This window comes from Solea solea, chromosome 11 (genome assembly GCF_958295425.1).
Source record: "Solea solea chromosome 11, fSolSol10.1, whole genome shotgun sequence".
Classification (NCBI taxonomy): Eukaryota; Metazoa; Chordata; class Actinopteri; order Pleuronectiformes; family Soleidae; genus Solea; species Solea solea.
In genome coordinates this window covers 27,888,162-27,906,381 of record NC_081144.1, presented here as the reverse complement: position 1 = coordinate 27,906,381, position 18,220 = coordinate 27,888,162, and the positions used below count along the sequence as shown (strand labels likewise).

The 18,220-nt window shown below is 41.9% G+C and overlaps 1 protein-coding gene across 1 annotated transcript; it reads right to left on the bottom strand.

The window, feature by feature from the left end:
• Nucleotides 1-529: 529 nt before the first annotated feature.
• On the bottom strand, nucleotides 530-17,961 carry LOC131468265 (extracellular calcium-sensing receptor-like). The gene is made up of 10 exons (XM_058642317.1): nucleotides 17,756-17,961; nucleotides 6,579-6,752; nucleotides 6,139-6,427; nucleotides 5,971-6,057; nucleotides 5,217-5,408; nucleotides 3,326-3,562; nucleotides 3,029-3,232; nucleotides 2,307-2,531; nucleotides 1,535-1,658; nucleotides 530-1,431 (listed from the first exon to the last, which is right to left on the bottom strand). Exons 1-10 carry the CDS (start codon nucleotides 17,959-17,961, stop codon nucleotides 530-532), a joined length of 2,640 nt encoding a protein of 879 aa, XP_058498300.1.
• Nucleotides 17,962-18,220: the final 259 nt, after the last annotated feature.

Genomic DNA, 18,220 nt, shown 5'->3' with positions numbered 1-18,220 from the left:
ATTCAGACATGTTCAGACACACATTAATTTGATTATTAAAAATAAATAAATAACAGTAATAAATGATGTAATCTTCCAATATCCTCTTATCATGTTTCTTATCAATGATTTGTACGTGTTTTGTCTTGTTAGTGGAGCCACAATATATTTTCCATCCTTAATAGATTTTGTTAAGTGTAATTTTTATAATCCTGAATAACAACATTTTTGGATTAGCAACATAATCCAAACAAAAATACCCTTAGCCAGCTGACAAAATAATTTAAGTGATACTAGAGCTTTGACTAATATTAATACATCGCATCAGTGCATTGTGCAAGTCCAAGCTAATGGCTAAGCTAAATAATTATCACATCTCACACAACCACAGTTTAATGATGTATCAGTTTTGTACAATTGTCACTACAGAGTCATATCTATAAAGAAATATCAATTTCAAAACAACATTGACTAACAAACATGTTTTTTTAATGATTAGTTATTCAAGTCCACTTGCCACTGATTCAATAACTTTGGATTAAAGTGTGTTTCATTTCTTTTCTTTCCCCATCAGGTGCTGTTTTGTATTCTTTTCCGGCTTCAGTAAAATAATGTAACTCTTTGGAGCAAACAGGCAGAACAATAAGCCAAAGCTGGAGGCCAAGATGGCAAATGACTCAACTGCATCTGCATAATTTCCAGGGGAGCTGATATAAGCAGGGATGAATGCTAGCCACACAGCACTGAAGATCAGCATGCTGAATGTGATGAACTTGGCCTCATTGAAGTTTCCCGGCAACTTTCGAGCCAGAAAAGCCAATACAAAGCACAGACAGGCCTGTAGACCAATATATCCAAGAACACACCAGAATGCCAGGCTAGAGCCAACACTACACTCCACTATGATCTTTGAATGTTCATAGTGTGTATTTCTGGATGGAAACGGGGGAGCATCAATGAGCCAGGCAGCACAGATAACCACCTGAACCAGAGTACAGCTGGAAATAATGGTCCTCTGCTGCTTAGGCCCCAGCCACTTCATGATGTTGTGCCCTGGCCTGGTGGCAGTGAATGCAGCCAGTACCACAAGGGTCTTCCCCAGGATGCAGGAAATACACAGTGAAAATGTGATGCTAAAGGCAGTGTGGCGCAGCATGCAGGACCAATATGTTGGCTTTCCAATGAAAAGCAGAGAACAGAGGAAACACAGAGTCAGTGCAAACAGTATGAAGAAACTGAGTTCAGAGTTATTCACACGGACAATGGCTGTGTGTCTGTGACAGAAGAAGACTCCACAGACAGCCAGAGTGAAGCAGGCGCCCACCACAGACATCACTGTCAGGGCTATTCCCAATGAATCAAAGGTCAAGTACTCCACTTTCTTGGCGATGCAGGCTGTTCTGTCGTTGTTTGACCAGAAGTTCTCAGGACAAATTGTACAATCTACTGAGTCTAAAGGTAAGAAAGTATGAACAATTTCAGTATTGCATTACTTCTCTACTACAATTGTAAGAATGGATTTGCTTTGACTTTTTATTGTTCAGCTCGAACTCACTTGTCTGATTGCTAATTTTGCCGCTGTCACATGGTACACAGTCAAAGCAGCAGATAGGCTCCCCATGACGGACAGCCTTCCGAGATCCTGGAAGACAACTGGCACTGCACACAGACACTGGCACCTAGAGTGGAAAGACCATGTGCTGATATTGGTCAATTTCATTGGTTAATCTATTGACAGGTGGAAAATTCCTCAAAACCACATGTCAATAAAGTATTTGTTACTTCTAGTTTCTCAAGTGTGTTTAACACAGTGTTTTGAGTTTTATGTTGATTAGATATATTTGGTCTGCAGATGTCAGTCTAGTTCACAGGTATGATAGCCATCAAACAACCTTTTGATTTTCACATGGTTACAAGCTTTACACTAAGGACTGGGTTCCTGCCCAAAAGCTATTCCATAACCTGTGGTTCAGTTAAATATATTTGGCTGTAGATCTATGAGAAGTATTTAATGTCATGAAGAATGATTCATTCATTGTCTACTGCTATATCCTGCACATGAGGGTCGCGAAGAGCCAGAGCCAATCCCAGCTGACATAAGACAACAGGTAGGGACAGACCTAGGACGGGTCAGATCCATGAGGAAAACAACAGTGGATAGTAGGTCACCAATCACAGCTGGGTTTTGAATCTCTGTTGTGTATGAAAACAAATGACCCTGTATCAGATCCAGTCTGTTCTGTCCACCTGACTTACCTCCATCTCAACCTACAGAACTTCAACAGTTGGCATCTGATGAAGGTAAAAACACAGTGTGAGCAGCTTGCCTCACTCTGATGTCCTGCCCACATTATCCTGTCCTCCTGGATCAACAGCTCCTCTCCAATAGCCTTGGTTCCATCAAACAAACCCACGTTGACAAATTCGATGTTTCCTTCTGTGCCTCTCTGCCAGTTAATGATATCATAATAGGGTACAGAGTCGCCCTTGGCATCAAAGTCCACCTCCTCACCAGCAATCTGAAAGTTCACTTCCTGGAGGTAGTGTTGCAGCTTGAAAATTAGGAAATTCACACAATGAATCACTGAGTTGCCCAAACAAGGTTTTCAGTCTTCAGAGTCTGGAGATTTAAGGCCCCTAAAAATCCACAGCCTAAATTTGTACAGCAGTAGAAATGTAATAGAACGGTAAAGTGAACACATCACATGGAAATTAAAACATGTTGACCCACATTGCTAAGTCAATCAACGTCAATATCGATCAGAAATAATTGTAATTATCTTTTTGGCCATAAGTGAGAAGTCCAGTGCTGTGTTTACAATGGAACAATGAACAATTTAAAAATATTCATAAACATGTTTAATTAAGATTTATATTTATAATTTTTTACACAGAAAATAGGTCTGTCATATGTACAGTATGTTACATGACTTTGTTAAATGGGAGATAATTATCGTGGTCTGAATTCCACCGACAATTCTTACAAGGCCCACCATTGGGCTTTGACCCACAGTGTGTAATGGTATAGAAATAGTGGATTATACAGTACCTGCCAAGGGTGTATGTTGTTGCTCTGAGCACATGAGTTGTTCTGGAAAGGGCCCCTCCCTGGCTGACAGAGAAGGAGGTTGTGCAGGGAATGAGCAATGGCATATACAGCCTTATAAACATTATATTCGACTTTATGGCTGGATGTATTCATGTAGGCTGAGTGCTGTTCCAGCACAGACTCCTGCCCTGAGCACGGCGGCATCTGGGTGACAGAGGATGGAAAAGGACTGCAACCATACAGAGACTCCCATAGCTCATGCACCAGCACATTGTCAGGATATCTCTTAGGGTTTACTGTCTGCAGGAAGTCACCCAGTCTGGAGATATGACCGTTTCTGTTGCTAAACCCAATGGTTCCTCCCAAGTAAGGGTAATACTCTCTCCCTGAAAAGACTGAGGCTTTGACCAAGGCACCAATCGCCACCAACTGGATTCCAGAAATGTTCTGAGTCATGTAGTCTCTCAAGAAAGGTCTCATCTCCCCCTGAGTTGCAAATACCAACACCACTTTTGCAGTAGAGCTACGCATCACCTTTACAGAGGGTCAGATAATGTAGATGACAGGGTTGTACAAGGAGACAAAAACTAAACTGAGTAAAGCTAATAGAACTAGATGTTTCAATCCCTTTAATAGGAAACTCTTGACAGTAGCAGTCAGTATGGAGTGGTGAAAAGGAGGGTAAGCTATGTCATTGGGGTCATCAGGTGGGCACCCTGCTTCATCGACGTTTCATCGATTGACGCCCACAACGTCTCCAGAGGGCTCAACAGTGTACCCAGCGTCCCAGGTACACCCCCCCTGCCAAACCCTCCATATCCCTAATGGGCTCTACATGGCAGGGGCGTCCATCTCCCTGAATCGGGCCTAAGCCTGACCGCATACCATCTGTCTCTACCTTGCTGCCCAATTGGGTCCTTACGCTTGATCATACATAAAGAAAAATCCAGATGTACACAGTGAAAAACTAGAATTTCTATAGACCTTAGTATAATTCGATATTTCAACCCTCAACAGCAAAATAATTTCAGTAACTCCATAATGATATACTCCTGGTCCTTTTATTTATTTTATGTATCAATGTGTGTTGTTTACTCAAGTTTTCTTAGATACACTTTTTCCTTGTGTATTTTTGTTTAGGTCTTTTTTAATGTCTTGTGTGTGTGTAACACCACTTGGTGTCAGACAAATAAAGTTTCTATTCTATTCTATTCTATTCTATTCATTTTGAAGAAAATACTTGTTCAACAAAGTCAGGTCATGTTTTTGTTTACATGATTCATCATTTCATCATTTCACTAACATTGTCTCTTGACTTCACACATTGAGATTTTCTGCTCTGCCCAATAGTTCCACCTGTGACATTATTCATCTTCCTCTTGTTATGAGCTCTTCATTTTCTGGATATTGTCTTGTGTTTTAGAATTCTGATCCTTTTGTCGTTTGTTGATTGAAAGCACATGGACTGACCTATTGTGGACTTAGTTACATGATGTTCTTAGGAAAGGTTTTTTTTGGGTTAGAATGAGAAGAATGAGTTACAATTCATGTCATGACTCTCTCCTCCTTTCTGGATATAATATGGGCATGATGAGATAAATGGATGAAAATGAGACAAACACACAGTCTTCTCCTGGAGTGTCTAAATTTATTGACCACAGTAGGTCCACAAATAGGAGCTTTAATGGCTCTATGTCTTAATATGTGTTAGCAGCAAAGTGTATTTAACAGAAACTCATTTCCACTATAAAAAACTTCAGTTCATTTTTTATAGCATCAAATCACCACTCTACCCAGTCCCTAGGGGCTGTTATTATTTTATCTTGTGGCAAGAACACATTAAAGGAGCAATGGTGGGTCAGTGGTAGAGTGAATTGTGAATTGAATTGAAAGGTTGAGGGGTTGATTCCTAGCTCCATGAGTCTACATGCTGATGTTTCTTTGGGCAAGCCACTGAACCTCACATTACTGTGCCAGCAGTGTGTGAATGGGTATGAAAGATAAAAAAAAAGAATGTGCTCCACATAGATGCAATATGTAGATGTTTGAATTTATGTGAATGGTTGAATAACAAAACTGTAGTTTAAAGCAGCTTTGAGTGGTCATCAACACTAGAAAAGCTCTATATAAATATAGACCACTTAACATTTAAAGGTATAAGTCAACAGTTTCCACAGTGTTTTCATACCTTCATGATCCTTAGTCCCGCCTGGCGAGTGTAGAGCAGAGGAACCATTTCTTGGTAAGCTACACATACTTTGGTGTCCTGTAATTCTCTCAGTAAACCTTTTGCAGCAGAGCGGCCATAATCATTGTCTCCTCGCAGCAGCCCCACCCAAGTCCAGTTAAAGTGCACCAGCAGCTGTGCAATGGCTTTCACCTGGGCTCAACAGAAAAGACAATCAACTCACTCAGTTTCACATCACAGACATTAAAAAACCTTCATAAATGAAAAGCAATGGCTTCATAAATTAGTTGGTGTTGTACCCTGTTATAACATGTCTGTATTCTGTAAATGATAAAGCATGGAAGTTTGGCACAACAAATAATTATTGATGTATTATTGGATAGGGACGACACATATAAGCATTGTTCCATCTTAATAAAATGTAAGCTGTGCTGTGTATATATAAGACTCTTAAACAATTAGAAAGACATCACCAAACATCAATAATAAGGATTATAACAATAAAGGATTATCAACTGTGATTATTATAATGACCAAACCTGAAAAGAACACTAACATAATATAAGAAAGAGGAAACTCTATATATTCAAATCAGTTTCTTAGTGTTTGAAGATTTGCCTCTTTTTTATTTGTAGTTTTAATTTGACAGTTTAAAGCTTTAAAGGCAGTTGTAATACTTATTTCTGATGACAGAGTAGTAAATGTGTTGAGCTTTGACTGAAAACAATAATTGACCACATGTTTTACATTTTACCTGGTAGTCATCACTAGGAACTACTCTGAAGAAGGTTGGATATTTTTGTCTGTCTGACAAACATGCACATGTAGAAGCGTAGCTGATCTGTGTAAAAACAGATTGCAGTGTTACTGAGAAAAGAAGAACATTTTTGTGATGATTGATATAAATACAAGTCAGTGTTACCATGGGGATCCTGAATGTTTGCAGGATTCTTGACACAACAATAGACTGAGAAGATCCAGCAGCCCCAATCACAGCGAGGAGTGATGAGGCATTTGTGCACATAGAAGAGTTTTCCTCACTCACTCCATTCAGCATCGATAAAACAGCTCTCTGTCCTGTCAGTGGATATCCACATGAATCAAAGATTTTGTAGCCCAGAGTGCGATTCTGCAACAGCACTGGATTCTGGTTTATCTCCTCCACTGCCAGTCTCATAGTCTGAGCCCACCGGAAAACCCTGGGATCAATTCTGTGGCTGATACAGATGAATGTAGTCTGTTCATTTAAAACTCTAATGATTATAAACACATTCAGTCCATTTTATATTAAGAGTGCAAAATTAGACATAATTCACAGGAAAAAGTAAGTCAAATCCTCCTACTATCATCTATGAAACTCACCCATTGCAATTTATTGGCAGTGGTCTGTAGGTGCCGTTAAGGTCTGGCATTTTCAGATTAAAATGAATGGGGAAAATCCCACCGATGACATAGTCACCCTGGACCACAAAGCCTGGCTGGAAGCCGTTTAGAAGAGTGCACTTTGAGGCTGCTGGTGCAGCTGCAGTGGTGATGCTGGAAAGTAAGCTATCAGTTAAAGTGAGGACACTGACAGCAAAGTAAAGCAAAGACAATAAAGCAAGTGAAGTCATAATGTTTCACTGGGCTGAGGAGAGAATGAGACAGGGCTCAAGATAAAGCACTTTATAAAGGCTACAGTATCACATTCTCAGTCTTGCATCTTATTGATGACAGAGTGGCTTTGGATTGGACAGTAGTCCACAATCGGGAATTAAAGTGGGTTAATGCAAACTGGGGAAAAAGCGAAGGCCCTAAACCAGAGGTCACTAACAGGTGGACCGCTGTCCGAGTCCGGACCCAGATGCCGTCCTATACGGACCTGGACCTACAGTGAATAAATTATTTAAGTATTTTAAATTTTGAAAGGGTGCTTTTATTGTGACTGGTGCAGCTTCTCTAGACTTTACGGTACTGGTTGAGCGAATCAGGAAATCCACTGACCAATTGTGTTCGAGTTAAGCCATCCCACGTGATGCCACTAAAAGACAATAAAATCTACGCATCCCGCTAAATATTGTGACCCTGAATATGGACAGATGAAGGCAGTGAGGAGCGAGTGACAGACAGGGCATCAGTGAGTGTTACAGCGAGAGAAGAAAGTTTTTGACCAAAAACACCCACTCAAATCTGATCGTAGGTCAGTATAATAATGATACATATGTTCAGTGCTACATATCTATATAATTGTATAAAAGTGACAATAAATATTGTCGAAATGTTTTTGGATTGTTCTTTCTATATTGTATCTGACAGTTGTTGATTACATGCAGACTACTAGGATACTTCAGTATATATCCCACTACTAAATTATAATGCAAGTTAGACATTATGATGTTCCGGACCTTTGCTTGAGGAAATTTTCTCTAAGTGGACCTAATAGAATTTTAGTTGAATATCCCTGCCCTCAACCAACTTTCAATGAAAACCAAGTTGGAAATGCTGAATCATCTTACTGTATGTGTATTTCTCTGTGTTTCCTCTCCTGTGGAATCAGCTTCCAATGACAGTTCGGGAGGCGGACACTCTCTCTGTACTTAAAGTTCGACATAAAACTTTCCTTTTTGATAAAGCTTATAGTTAGAGCTGGTTTAGGGAAACCTGGACCATCTCTTAGTTATGCTGCTATAGACCTAGACTGCTGGGGGATTTTCCTGTGGTGCACGCACATTCACTCTGTCACACTCAGGGTATGAATATGACTTTTTATATGTCATTAACCTTGTCTCTTTCTCTCCCTAGTTTGTGTCCTTCCTTTCCTCTCTCTCTCTCTCTCTGTATTCTCATCTTGCAGGTTGCAGGATCCAGATCCAGTTTTCGAGGCTATCCATATCATCACCATTATTATTGTGCTATAATTAAAAGTCGATATTAGTATAATTTTTATCAACACTCTCTGCTGCTGCTTTATAAATTACATTGTATTGCTATAAACATGTAATCATTGACTGTATACACTTGTAACTTGATACAGTTGTTGTGAATCTGCTCCTGGTCTCTCTCTCTCTCTTCTGTCTCTACCTCATCTCCCTCTTGTCCTTTCTCTTCCCCCTTTCTGTCCCCCACCTCTCCTCTGTCCCCCATTTTCCTTTCACCCCAACCGGTCGAGGCACGTGACTGCATATCTCTGAGCCTGGTTCTGTCAGAGATTTCTTCTTCTGTTAAGAGAGAGTTTTTTCTCTCCACTGATGCCAAGTGTTAGCTCATTGTGTGAACTGTTGGGTTTCTCTGCTCTCCTTGATGTTGTCTATGTACAGTGCCTTGAGATAATGTGTTATGATTTGGCGCTATACAAATAAAATTGAATTGAATTGAAATTGAATGGCCAACTTCCTGTTCGGTCAAATGCGTGTCTGTAAACGTGTTCAGGGAAGTTCCCGTGTCTTACATATCAAGTTTCGTGCAGATCGGACAATGTTAGACTGTACTTCCTGTTTCTGGCGTTCCACTTTCTGTTGGGACATCATCTTTTGCAGACATGTTCAGGACAGGTCTCTGGTATCACATATAAGGTTTCATGCAGATCGGACAATGTTAGGCTTTACTTCCTGTTTCGGGCTTTCTATTTCCTGTAGGGAGGTGACCTACATACATGTTCAGGACAGGTCTGGGGTCCCACATATAAAATTTCAATTTTAGTTGAATACAACAATCCCTGTTAGAGCAGCATCAAAAACTGTAAATGTAATTCTGTCTGCCTGTGGGCGCTGTTTTCGAAAATGAATATTTTCGAGAGGTAGGGTGTGGTAGTATTGCGAGACTGTGTGAGATCAAACCAAACATGGCGGCGCGCGTCTAGACCAAACATTTTCACATCGTATGCTATCATGAGGGAAAAAATACTTGTCAGTCACATCTCCTTTTCTGCACATGAAGAGGGCAAACACGGGAGACTGGAGGATTACATCGACGAGTACTTTCAATGAGTCGAATCGGGAAACCAAAACAACCAGCGGTTACCCCCTCCTCCAAACGCAGTCGCCCGAAGGACTCCCCTGGAGCAGCCTCATCATCCGACAGCGAATTTATGGAGATCCTTACCTCCATAAACGCAAAGCTGGATACCTTCGATGCCCGACTTTCTCTGGTAGTGGTCTTGCACAAGGAATTCCAATCACTGCGAGAATCCCTAGAGTTCAGCCAGCAACAGGTGTCCCAGCTCGCACTTAAAGGGTCGGTTAAAACCCTCACTAAGGAAACGAGGCGCCTCAGAGAAGAAAATATTCACAGAAAGGACACAATTATTGATCTACAGGCACGCAGTATGAGGGACAATCTAGTTTTCTCTGGGATCCCGGAAAAAAGCGAGGAAGATGCAGAAGCGACAGTAAATAACTTTATTATCAAACATCTCAAACTCCCGGCAGACACTGTCAAAAAATTTCGTTCCACCAGGCCCATCGTCTAGGAGGGAGACGACAGGAAGGCCAGCGACCACGTCCGATTGTCGTAAAATTCGAACACTTTAAACAAAAGGAGTTGGTCAAGAGCCGAGGCAGGGAGCTGCGAGGAACGGACTTCAGCGTAAACGACCAGTTTCCGAAATAGATCCTGGAGCGACGCAGGAGACTGTTCCTGGTGAGAAGAAAGTTTATTGACGGCGGATCCCGGGCAGTAATTGCAGTGGACAAGCTCTACGTCAATAGTCAGTTATACTGGGACAAAGAGGTAACCCCCTGGCTCTATTAAACACACAGTAAACCGATATATCGCCCACATTAAATCAATACAATAAAACCATAATTAATCCCACATTCCCCCGCTCCCTCATTTAATCCGTCACTAACTTCACAATCACTGCACATCTCCGTAACGTACACAAGGGTAAAAAAAAAACATAACACGGTAAGAATATTGTTGGACTTTGGTTGCTAATTTCTGTCACTGTATTCCTCTATGTGTTTTTCATGTTTATGTTTTTATGTTTTTCTATGTTCATGTATTTCTAGAATATACTATGTCACCATCTACAACATGTATCCTGTAATTAATGACCACATTAAAACGAGGCCCCTGCATATAACGGCACAAACGCATGCACTCTCTCCCTCACACACACACATATACACAGCCCCGGCGTCAGGGGGTCAATTAGGGGGGCAATGCCCCCCCGCCCGTGCCTCCTTGCCCCCCCATTGGCTGTCAGAGGGGTAATGATTTTTTTTTTTTCCTGCTGATTTTTTTGTTTTGTTGGGAGGAGTCATAATTTGTTTTGTGTGTCACATTGTATTAATTCATATTCAGTTAACTGAAATCAGTAAAATTTAAAATACAAAATAAATATTTTAATATACGTCTCGGCTTGTGTCATGTGATGCGTGCGCGCTGCCGCAAGTGACGCGCGGACGTCTGTTTACGTTAGGAAACGGATATCACGAAAAAAGGAATATCACAAACAAACAATGGACATAAGGAAATTCTTCCGACCGCCGCCATCACAAACTAAAATTAAAACTGCACGAGCGACAGCTGAGCAGGAGGACCGTATCCCCGCGGCGGAGAAGGAGCTGGAGGAGCCAACAGCTAGTGAGCAGCCGCAGCTAGCTAGCGGTAGCAACACCGCGGAGCCGGACCGCGACGATTATAGCGCCAATCCCAGCTGCAGTGGGCTCTCCCAAACACGAGGCCATGGTCACAGTGGTCCTCCGGGCGATTTAGGTGAGGACAAGCCCGCTCGCTCACGTCATTTTGAAGAAGTTTCCCTCTCGCCTTTTCAAGGGTCAGAAACGCTCCTTTGTTGCCCTGTGGTACAACCATAGAGACTGGTTAGAATACAGTGCTTGTCCCGGTAATAATAGACCATATAAATTAAGTACAGTATGTATGTTTATATGTGCAGATCTGTGGTAAAATCAACACTGCCCCCCGTGATCATCACATGCCCCCCTCACAATATGGTTCTGGAGCCGGGGCTGCATATACATACATACACATGAAAACTCACGCACATATGTACATCCACATACAGGCTGTAGTATTGCAGTTCATCAGACAGACAGACGCACACACATGCACCACCACCAAGAGTGGTTAATATTTCTGGAAACAAACGACCTGCCAGGAACACCACCAGGTGTCCTCTGGGAGGCAGCAAAAGCAGTTATGAGGGGTAGAATAATCTCCTACTCCTCATTTAAAAAGAAGAAAGAAAACTTACTGGAATTAGAACTACAACATAAAATAAAAACATTAGAGACTGCCTATGCTGCATCCCAAGATGAGAACTTGCTGAATAATGTAAGAAAATTAAAACTCAAATTAAACAAAATAATAGCAAGAAAAACGCAGTTCCAACTGGAGAGATTACGCTTGGAAAACTTTGAACATAACAATAAATCCAGTAAATACGTAGCTAACCAACTTAAATTAAACAAAGAAAAGAGAGAGTTGTTGGGCCACATGACGAGGAAGGAACTGGATAAATTCAGAAAGCCGGTGTCGTGACAGCCGGTTAGCATTAGCAGCCGGCGTTAGCCCATACACTTATGGACAGAAGTGCCGGAGCGACAACCGGAAGACCAGTTGAGTGAAGTTTCTTTCATCTGTAGCTTCTCATTGTCATGTTCTACCGTCCATGTCATTTTCTGTCTCTGTCCCTGCATTTAGCTCCTTTGAATGCCTTGTTTTTAAGCTTCCTGGATCCTCACCAACCATCATCGCTACAGTTTACCGCCCCCCCCAAGCCACACAGTGATTTTATCAGTGAATTTTCCACTCTGCTCACTTATATATCCACTCTCACCTAATTTAATTCTGCTGGGGGATGTCGTGGTGGGGTTTCTTGAGAAAATTCAACTAAGTTCTTTATCTTTATACATCAGCAAAAGTTGCAACAAAAGGTAAAAAGAGTTGAAGCCATTGTCCTTCAGGTCAAAAAGCATTCAATTATGGATCCAAAATCCAAAAATAAAGTGAGCATTACAGCATGACACTGTGACACTGACTTACAGTCGCTAAGCATCTCATATTTATCCCCTGGGAATGGACAATCCCCTTTTGTTTTCCACGCCTTATTCTTTTTGTTCTCACATCACGTGTTTTCCACGATTAACTTCGGCTAACCTTTTCTAATGGTGGTTATCTTACGTCTTTTCCCTTTTTTAAAAAACATCTGTAAGGGAGGGGTTTGTCCCCTCTTACTCCAATTGGTTATTTTTATTGTTACGTAAACATTCCTTGACAATTGTCTGTTGATTGGTCACTTTGATTGCCGAATCAGCAGTTTTGGGAACATTTTAGGTACTCCCCAAGCACGTGCAGGTTCATCCCGTCACTCCCCAAGCATGTGCAGGTACATCCTGTCCTTGGGTGTTTGCCAACTGGGTGCTTTCCCATCATCTTGTGACATGTGAACATGTTCTCTGAGTGACCTGTCCTTAACCTTTCAAATGTACCTCATCAGATGCTCTTATTTGACACTATCATTGTGAAATAACACATAAAACAGTTCACAGTTATAAAACACATAATTAATAATTTATGAGATTATTATTAGTACCTTGATTTTCTCCAACAGGGATTTCAATTTACACATGGACAATACCAACCTGCCTCTCACCAGAGACTTTGCATCCTGTCTGGACAGTTTTGGAATAAAACACCTCATAGATTTCCCCACCCACATTAAAGGACACACACTGCTCTAACCTAATCTCACAAACCAAAACCAGTTACTACTCCGGCCTCATCCTCTCCAATGAAGGAAACTCAAAAACCCGCTTCTCTGTTATTAAAGGCCACATAGACCGGAAGCTCCAATTAACGCTGCGTTTGTGTGTGTGTATCTGCGTCATTACCTCGTTTATGAAACCCTAAAGTTTCAGAACAACAGTTCAGCCACTGCTGAGAAAATAGTGTTGTATTGTTTTCCTGGGCTCTGCGAAGCGGATCGGCACTTCCGTAGTTTGATGTCGTCATCAGAAATCCTCACCACTCCTCTCACCACCGTAGCGCCTCCCGGTGCGGGCACTAGTCCGGGCACATCCGGTTGCGTACATTCAACCGCAGAAGAAGATGAACTACTCTCGTTGTAGCTGCTGAGATGCAGAGCATCCACCGTGCCAGAGGGGGAGCTGTGTATCTGAGAGCTGGCCTATCTATTATGTCACTTACAGGTACCTGGCCAATCACAGGACAGTAGGAAAGCTCTCGTTGGCTGGCCAATCACAACACAGTCCACGTTCTGGGGGTGTGGTTTTGGTCTGAAACAGCGCAGCTGACAAGAGCGTCAGTGAGGAGATATTTTGATCGGCTCGTTTGCAGCGATTAGGAGGATTTTAACCATGAAAACAAGTTAATATATGTAAGTAGACCTCCATAACTAACATATATGTGTGATACAAGCATTCTATGTCGCCTTTAACAAAATCCACCCAATTCTCTCCCCCTCCACCTGTATTCTGTAAGAAAAGTTCGTTCAAATACCATTGGTGCAAAATGGCCAAAATCACCTCTGGTTTTTACATTACATTACATGTCATTTAGCAGACCAAAGCGACTTACAATGGAATTGAGTACAATGAGCCAGGGGTGGAGTCGAACTTGCGACCATTGCGACCATGATGTCTTTCGCACACAGGGTACCGGTCTTAACCACTGAGCCACTCCACCCCCATTGGCGTGCAATCCAAGATGGCGGCCTTCCTGTAGGATTCACAGGGAAGTCGTCGCGGACTTTTTTGACCATCCCCACCTAAACATGTGTACCAAGTTTCGTTCACGTTAAACCCGACAGCAGATGACCTAATCCAATTAAAAAAACTGTAAATGTAATTTTGTCTGCCGTCACCAGGGGGCGCTGATTTTGACATGGAATATTTTCATATGCGAGTCCTCTAGCTCATCTTCCGTTCATTCACCCCTGCGGTACTAGTTATTTTCAGTCCTAGTATTGTGAGCCGACACACGTCCATAGTATTTTCTACCACGACCAGGAGGCGCTGTTTTCAAAATGTATTGTTTTTCAGCAAAATGGTCGTCTTCAGCAACTACCCATCATTAATCATAGGAAGTTTGGTTGGGATTGGGCCTTCCATCGCAAAGTTATAAGAGTTTTGCTTTTTGTTGTGAAAAATATTAATTTACACCAACTTTGGTGCCCCCTATCTGGTACACCATGCGACATTTTGAAAAACTTTGATAACTTAAGCTCCTCAACTTGTTCACAGTGACCTCACCAAGTTTGAAGGTGATCGCACAAAAGCTCTAGGACAAGTTCATTAAAATACCAGATGTCATAGTGTCTGCCGTCACCAGGGGGCGCTTTTTTTGAAAGTGAATATTTTCATATAGATTTGTTCAGGACTGGACTATCATCAATCCTAGCAAGTTTGGTTCAGATTGGACTAGGATTCGCAAAGTTGTAGCAGTTTGTTTCTTGTCGCAAATATCTGACTTTGCAGTGTTGCCATGGCAACACCGTTGATCGATTTGTTATCATATTCAGCACCCATCATCTACAATGTGTTTTGAGTGTTTTCACCAATTTTGTTCGTTTTAGAGCATAGGCTGTGCTGACTTTTTTGACCGTCCCGACCTAAGGAATGCGTGTACCAAGTTTCGTGCATTTACATTAAACTTGCTCCTCAGGCCCACAAGTTTTAGGGGGTGGAGCAGTTATTTGCCCCGCTCACTTTCATTTTTTAACGCACATTCCAAGAAACACTAATAAACGTCATTTTACACCAGGTCTGATGCGGTTGCGGAAATTGGTGAGTTTTGGGGTATGTGCAGAAGTCACACTGGATGAAGACAAAATCTTCTGGAACTTTCACTCAGAACAGGTTTGCCTTACTTTTTCATCTAACACTTTACCGTACTCTTTATAGATCAGTGTAATGAATTTATATTTTTCTCCACACAGCCTCCTCGGTCAGTGTGCAGTGAGAGCTGTCTTTCTGGAACCCGTGTCGTCAAGACAAAGAGGAGGCCTGAGTGTTGTTTTGACTGTGTCCCTTGTTCTGACGTAGAGATCAGCAATATTAAACTCGACTGGTGAGTTTAATATTTTAAAATCACAGTTCGAAGATGTTGTATAAACATATATCTCATCACTCTGCCTCTTTTCTCAGACTCCATGGAGTACATCAGTTGTCCAGAAGATTTCTGGTCCAGCCCCCAGCGTGACCACTGTGTTCTCAAGAAAACCGAGTTCCTCTCCTACCATGAGCCTCTGGGTATCTGCTTGACAACCTCCTCACTGTTGGGCACATTTATCTGTGTTGTTGTTCTGGGCATCTTCATCCATCATCGCGGCACAGCTATAGTTCATGCCAACAATTCAGAACTCAGTTTTCTTCTCTTGGTGTCGCTCAAATTGTGTTTCCTCTGCTCGTTGCGCTTCCTTGGACGACCCAGATCTTGGACTTGCCAGCTAAGAAATGCAGCATTTGGCATCAGCTTTGTGCTTTGTGTCTCATGTATCCTGGTAAAAACCATGGTGGTTCTGGCTGTGTTCAGGGCCTCCAAACCAGGAGGTGAGTATAGTCTGAAGTGGTTTGGTGCTGTGCAGCAGAGAGGGACAGTTCTGGTTCTGACTTCTGTTCAAGCAGCAATCTGCACTGCCTGGCTTGTCTCTGCTTCACCAGTGCCTCATAAAAACACCCAGTATCACAGTGACAAGATAGTGTATGAGTGTGTACTTGGGTCCACAATTTGTTTTGCAGTTTTACTTGGTTATATTGGTTTACTGGCTGTACTCAGTTTTTTGTTAGCTTTTCTAGCAAGGAATCTTCCAAACAGTTTCAATGAGGCCAAACTCATCACTTTCAGCATGTTGATCTTCTGTGCAGTGTGGCTGACCTTTGTCCCTGCTTACATCAGCTCACCAGGCAAATATGCAGATGCAGTGGAGGTATTTGCCATCCTGACCTCCAGCTCTGGCCTCTTGGTGGCGCTGTTTGGACCCAAATGTTATATAATCCTGTTGAGACCAGAGAGAAACACAAAAAAGCCTTGAGTGACTCGCACTCGCACTGACTAAAAATAGGTATTTTTATAATACAATAATCCATGTTTGGTAAACAATATTATGTGATTATGGAAAAAGATTGATGGTAAATCCATAATATATAGTTGTGTATGTACTGAACCCCTGTTCAATACATGTACAGATGTATTACACACTGCAACAAAGTAGTCATTAAGAGTACATGAAATCAAGATTAATAAAAATGTATCCGTCCATGACAAAAGACAAAAGCAGAGTCCACAATTTTGAATGTTTTTGTGAATTCCCTTAAATCATTTTCTGTGTGTTTGACAGTGATTCAGACTGATTGAACAAGGAGGAGTATTGACCTTAGCTTGAGTTCTGAAGCTTAATATAGGTTTTTGTGTCACGCCTAATAAAGTAATTCCTCTCATTCATTCGTTTTCTGACAGTCTTTTTCCAATGGAGATATGAGCAAGTCAAAGCTGAGATAAACAATACAACTCAAATACAACTTTGTACATATGATATGATATTCTCAATTCTATCTTTATGGGTGTAGACACAGGCAAAATAAGGTAATAATTCTACAGACCGTTATTAGTTCTTATCATTAAGTGAGCTTATTATTAATATAATTATTAAGTTGCAGTGGTGTATAATGTGCTCCACCTTGTACAGATTAGGAAGGGGATGGGTGGTTGTAAAAGAGATAAGGGACGACAGCTGATTCGGGTAGATGGGCTACAGCGTCCAAGATGGTGTGTCGGTCAGGACACAAGTAGAGAGGGACTGGTATCACTTCTATGCAGTGGGCTTTATTTTGACACTCGTGTGTATGTATACACACTCACACACACACACAGTTCTGAAACAATAAACAAGAAGAAACAGCATCACTCTCTGCCCAAATAATTTCCTGCATTTCTTCACATGAATAGTAAACATAGCTATACATAATAATCTATTATGTATCTATTAAATGAACGCATCACATAAATACGAGGCACATCATCTAACCCCGCCCTCCGCTGACTAAGCGGGCATGGTAAACGAGCGCTCCCAAACGGCACACATATCGGCGCTCTGCAAACAATCAAGTAACTAAATAACATTCTTCACTACCACACAGCCAGCATAAATCAAATCAAAAAGTGCAGGAAATCAGCTGTACACTTTACACAAGGCGAGACACAGCGGCGGAAAATACACACATCACCGCCGGCGCCACCAACAATTAACCACGCAATTAATTAACACTTTGATATGAGCGATACTCACTTTCGTTCATTCACTTCATGCACTGGAGTGTCAATAAAAAGCACATGTCCCAAACACACGTCAAAACACAGGTAAGCTCTCAGATGTATACAGTCTCCACAGGAAAGAGTAAAGAACTGTTCATCAATCGTGGCTGTTATTATTTCTCAACAACGATCTCTCTGTTTCCATAGCAACAGGAAAAGGGACTTTGGCACTTCAAAATAATAGCCTTTTATACAGCCACCCCCAAATGTGCATGGCACATCAGTCAGCCTTAGAGGGTCTGGAGGTTGAAGGAGGATCTTACTTGCCGGGTGGGAGAGCCGGTAACATCACTAACCGGGCCACTGGCCACGTAAAGATGTGTCCTTTGATGTTGACATCAGTCGATCGAATGCAACCGTCATCACTGCCATGACCACACGCCCAACTGGCCACTGGGCCCGTGGTAGCTGGGGCTCCACCAGTATGATGACTGCCTTGTCTGGAAGATCCGGAGGAGAGCACTGCCATTTCTGTCTAGTCTGAAGACCAGGTAGGTATTCTCTTATGAATCGGGACCAGAATTGATTGGCCAGCGTCTTCGGCTCAAGATCTCCGTCTCTGGGTACACCACCTGAGGGAGCGAACCATCTGGCTGCCCCATGAGCAAAGTGTTTGGTGTCACAGGATTACATTACATGTCATTTAGCAGACGCTTTTATCCAAAGCGACTTACAATGGGTATGAGCACAATCAGCCAGGGGTGGAATCGAACTTGCGACCATGATGT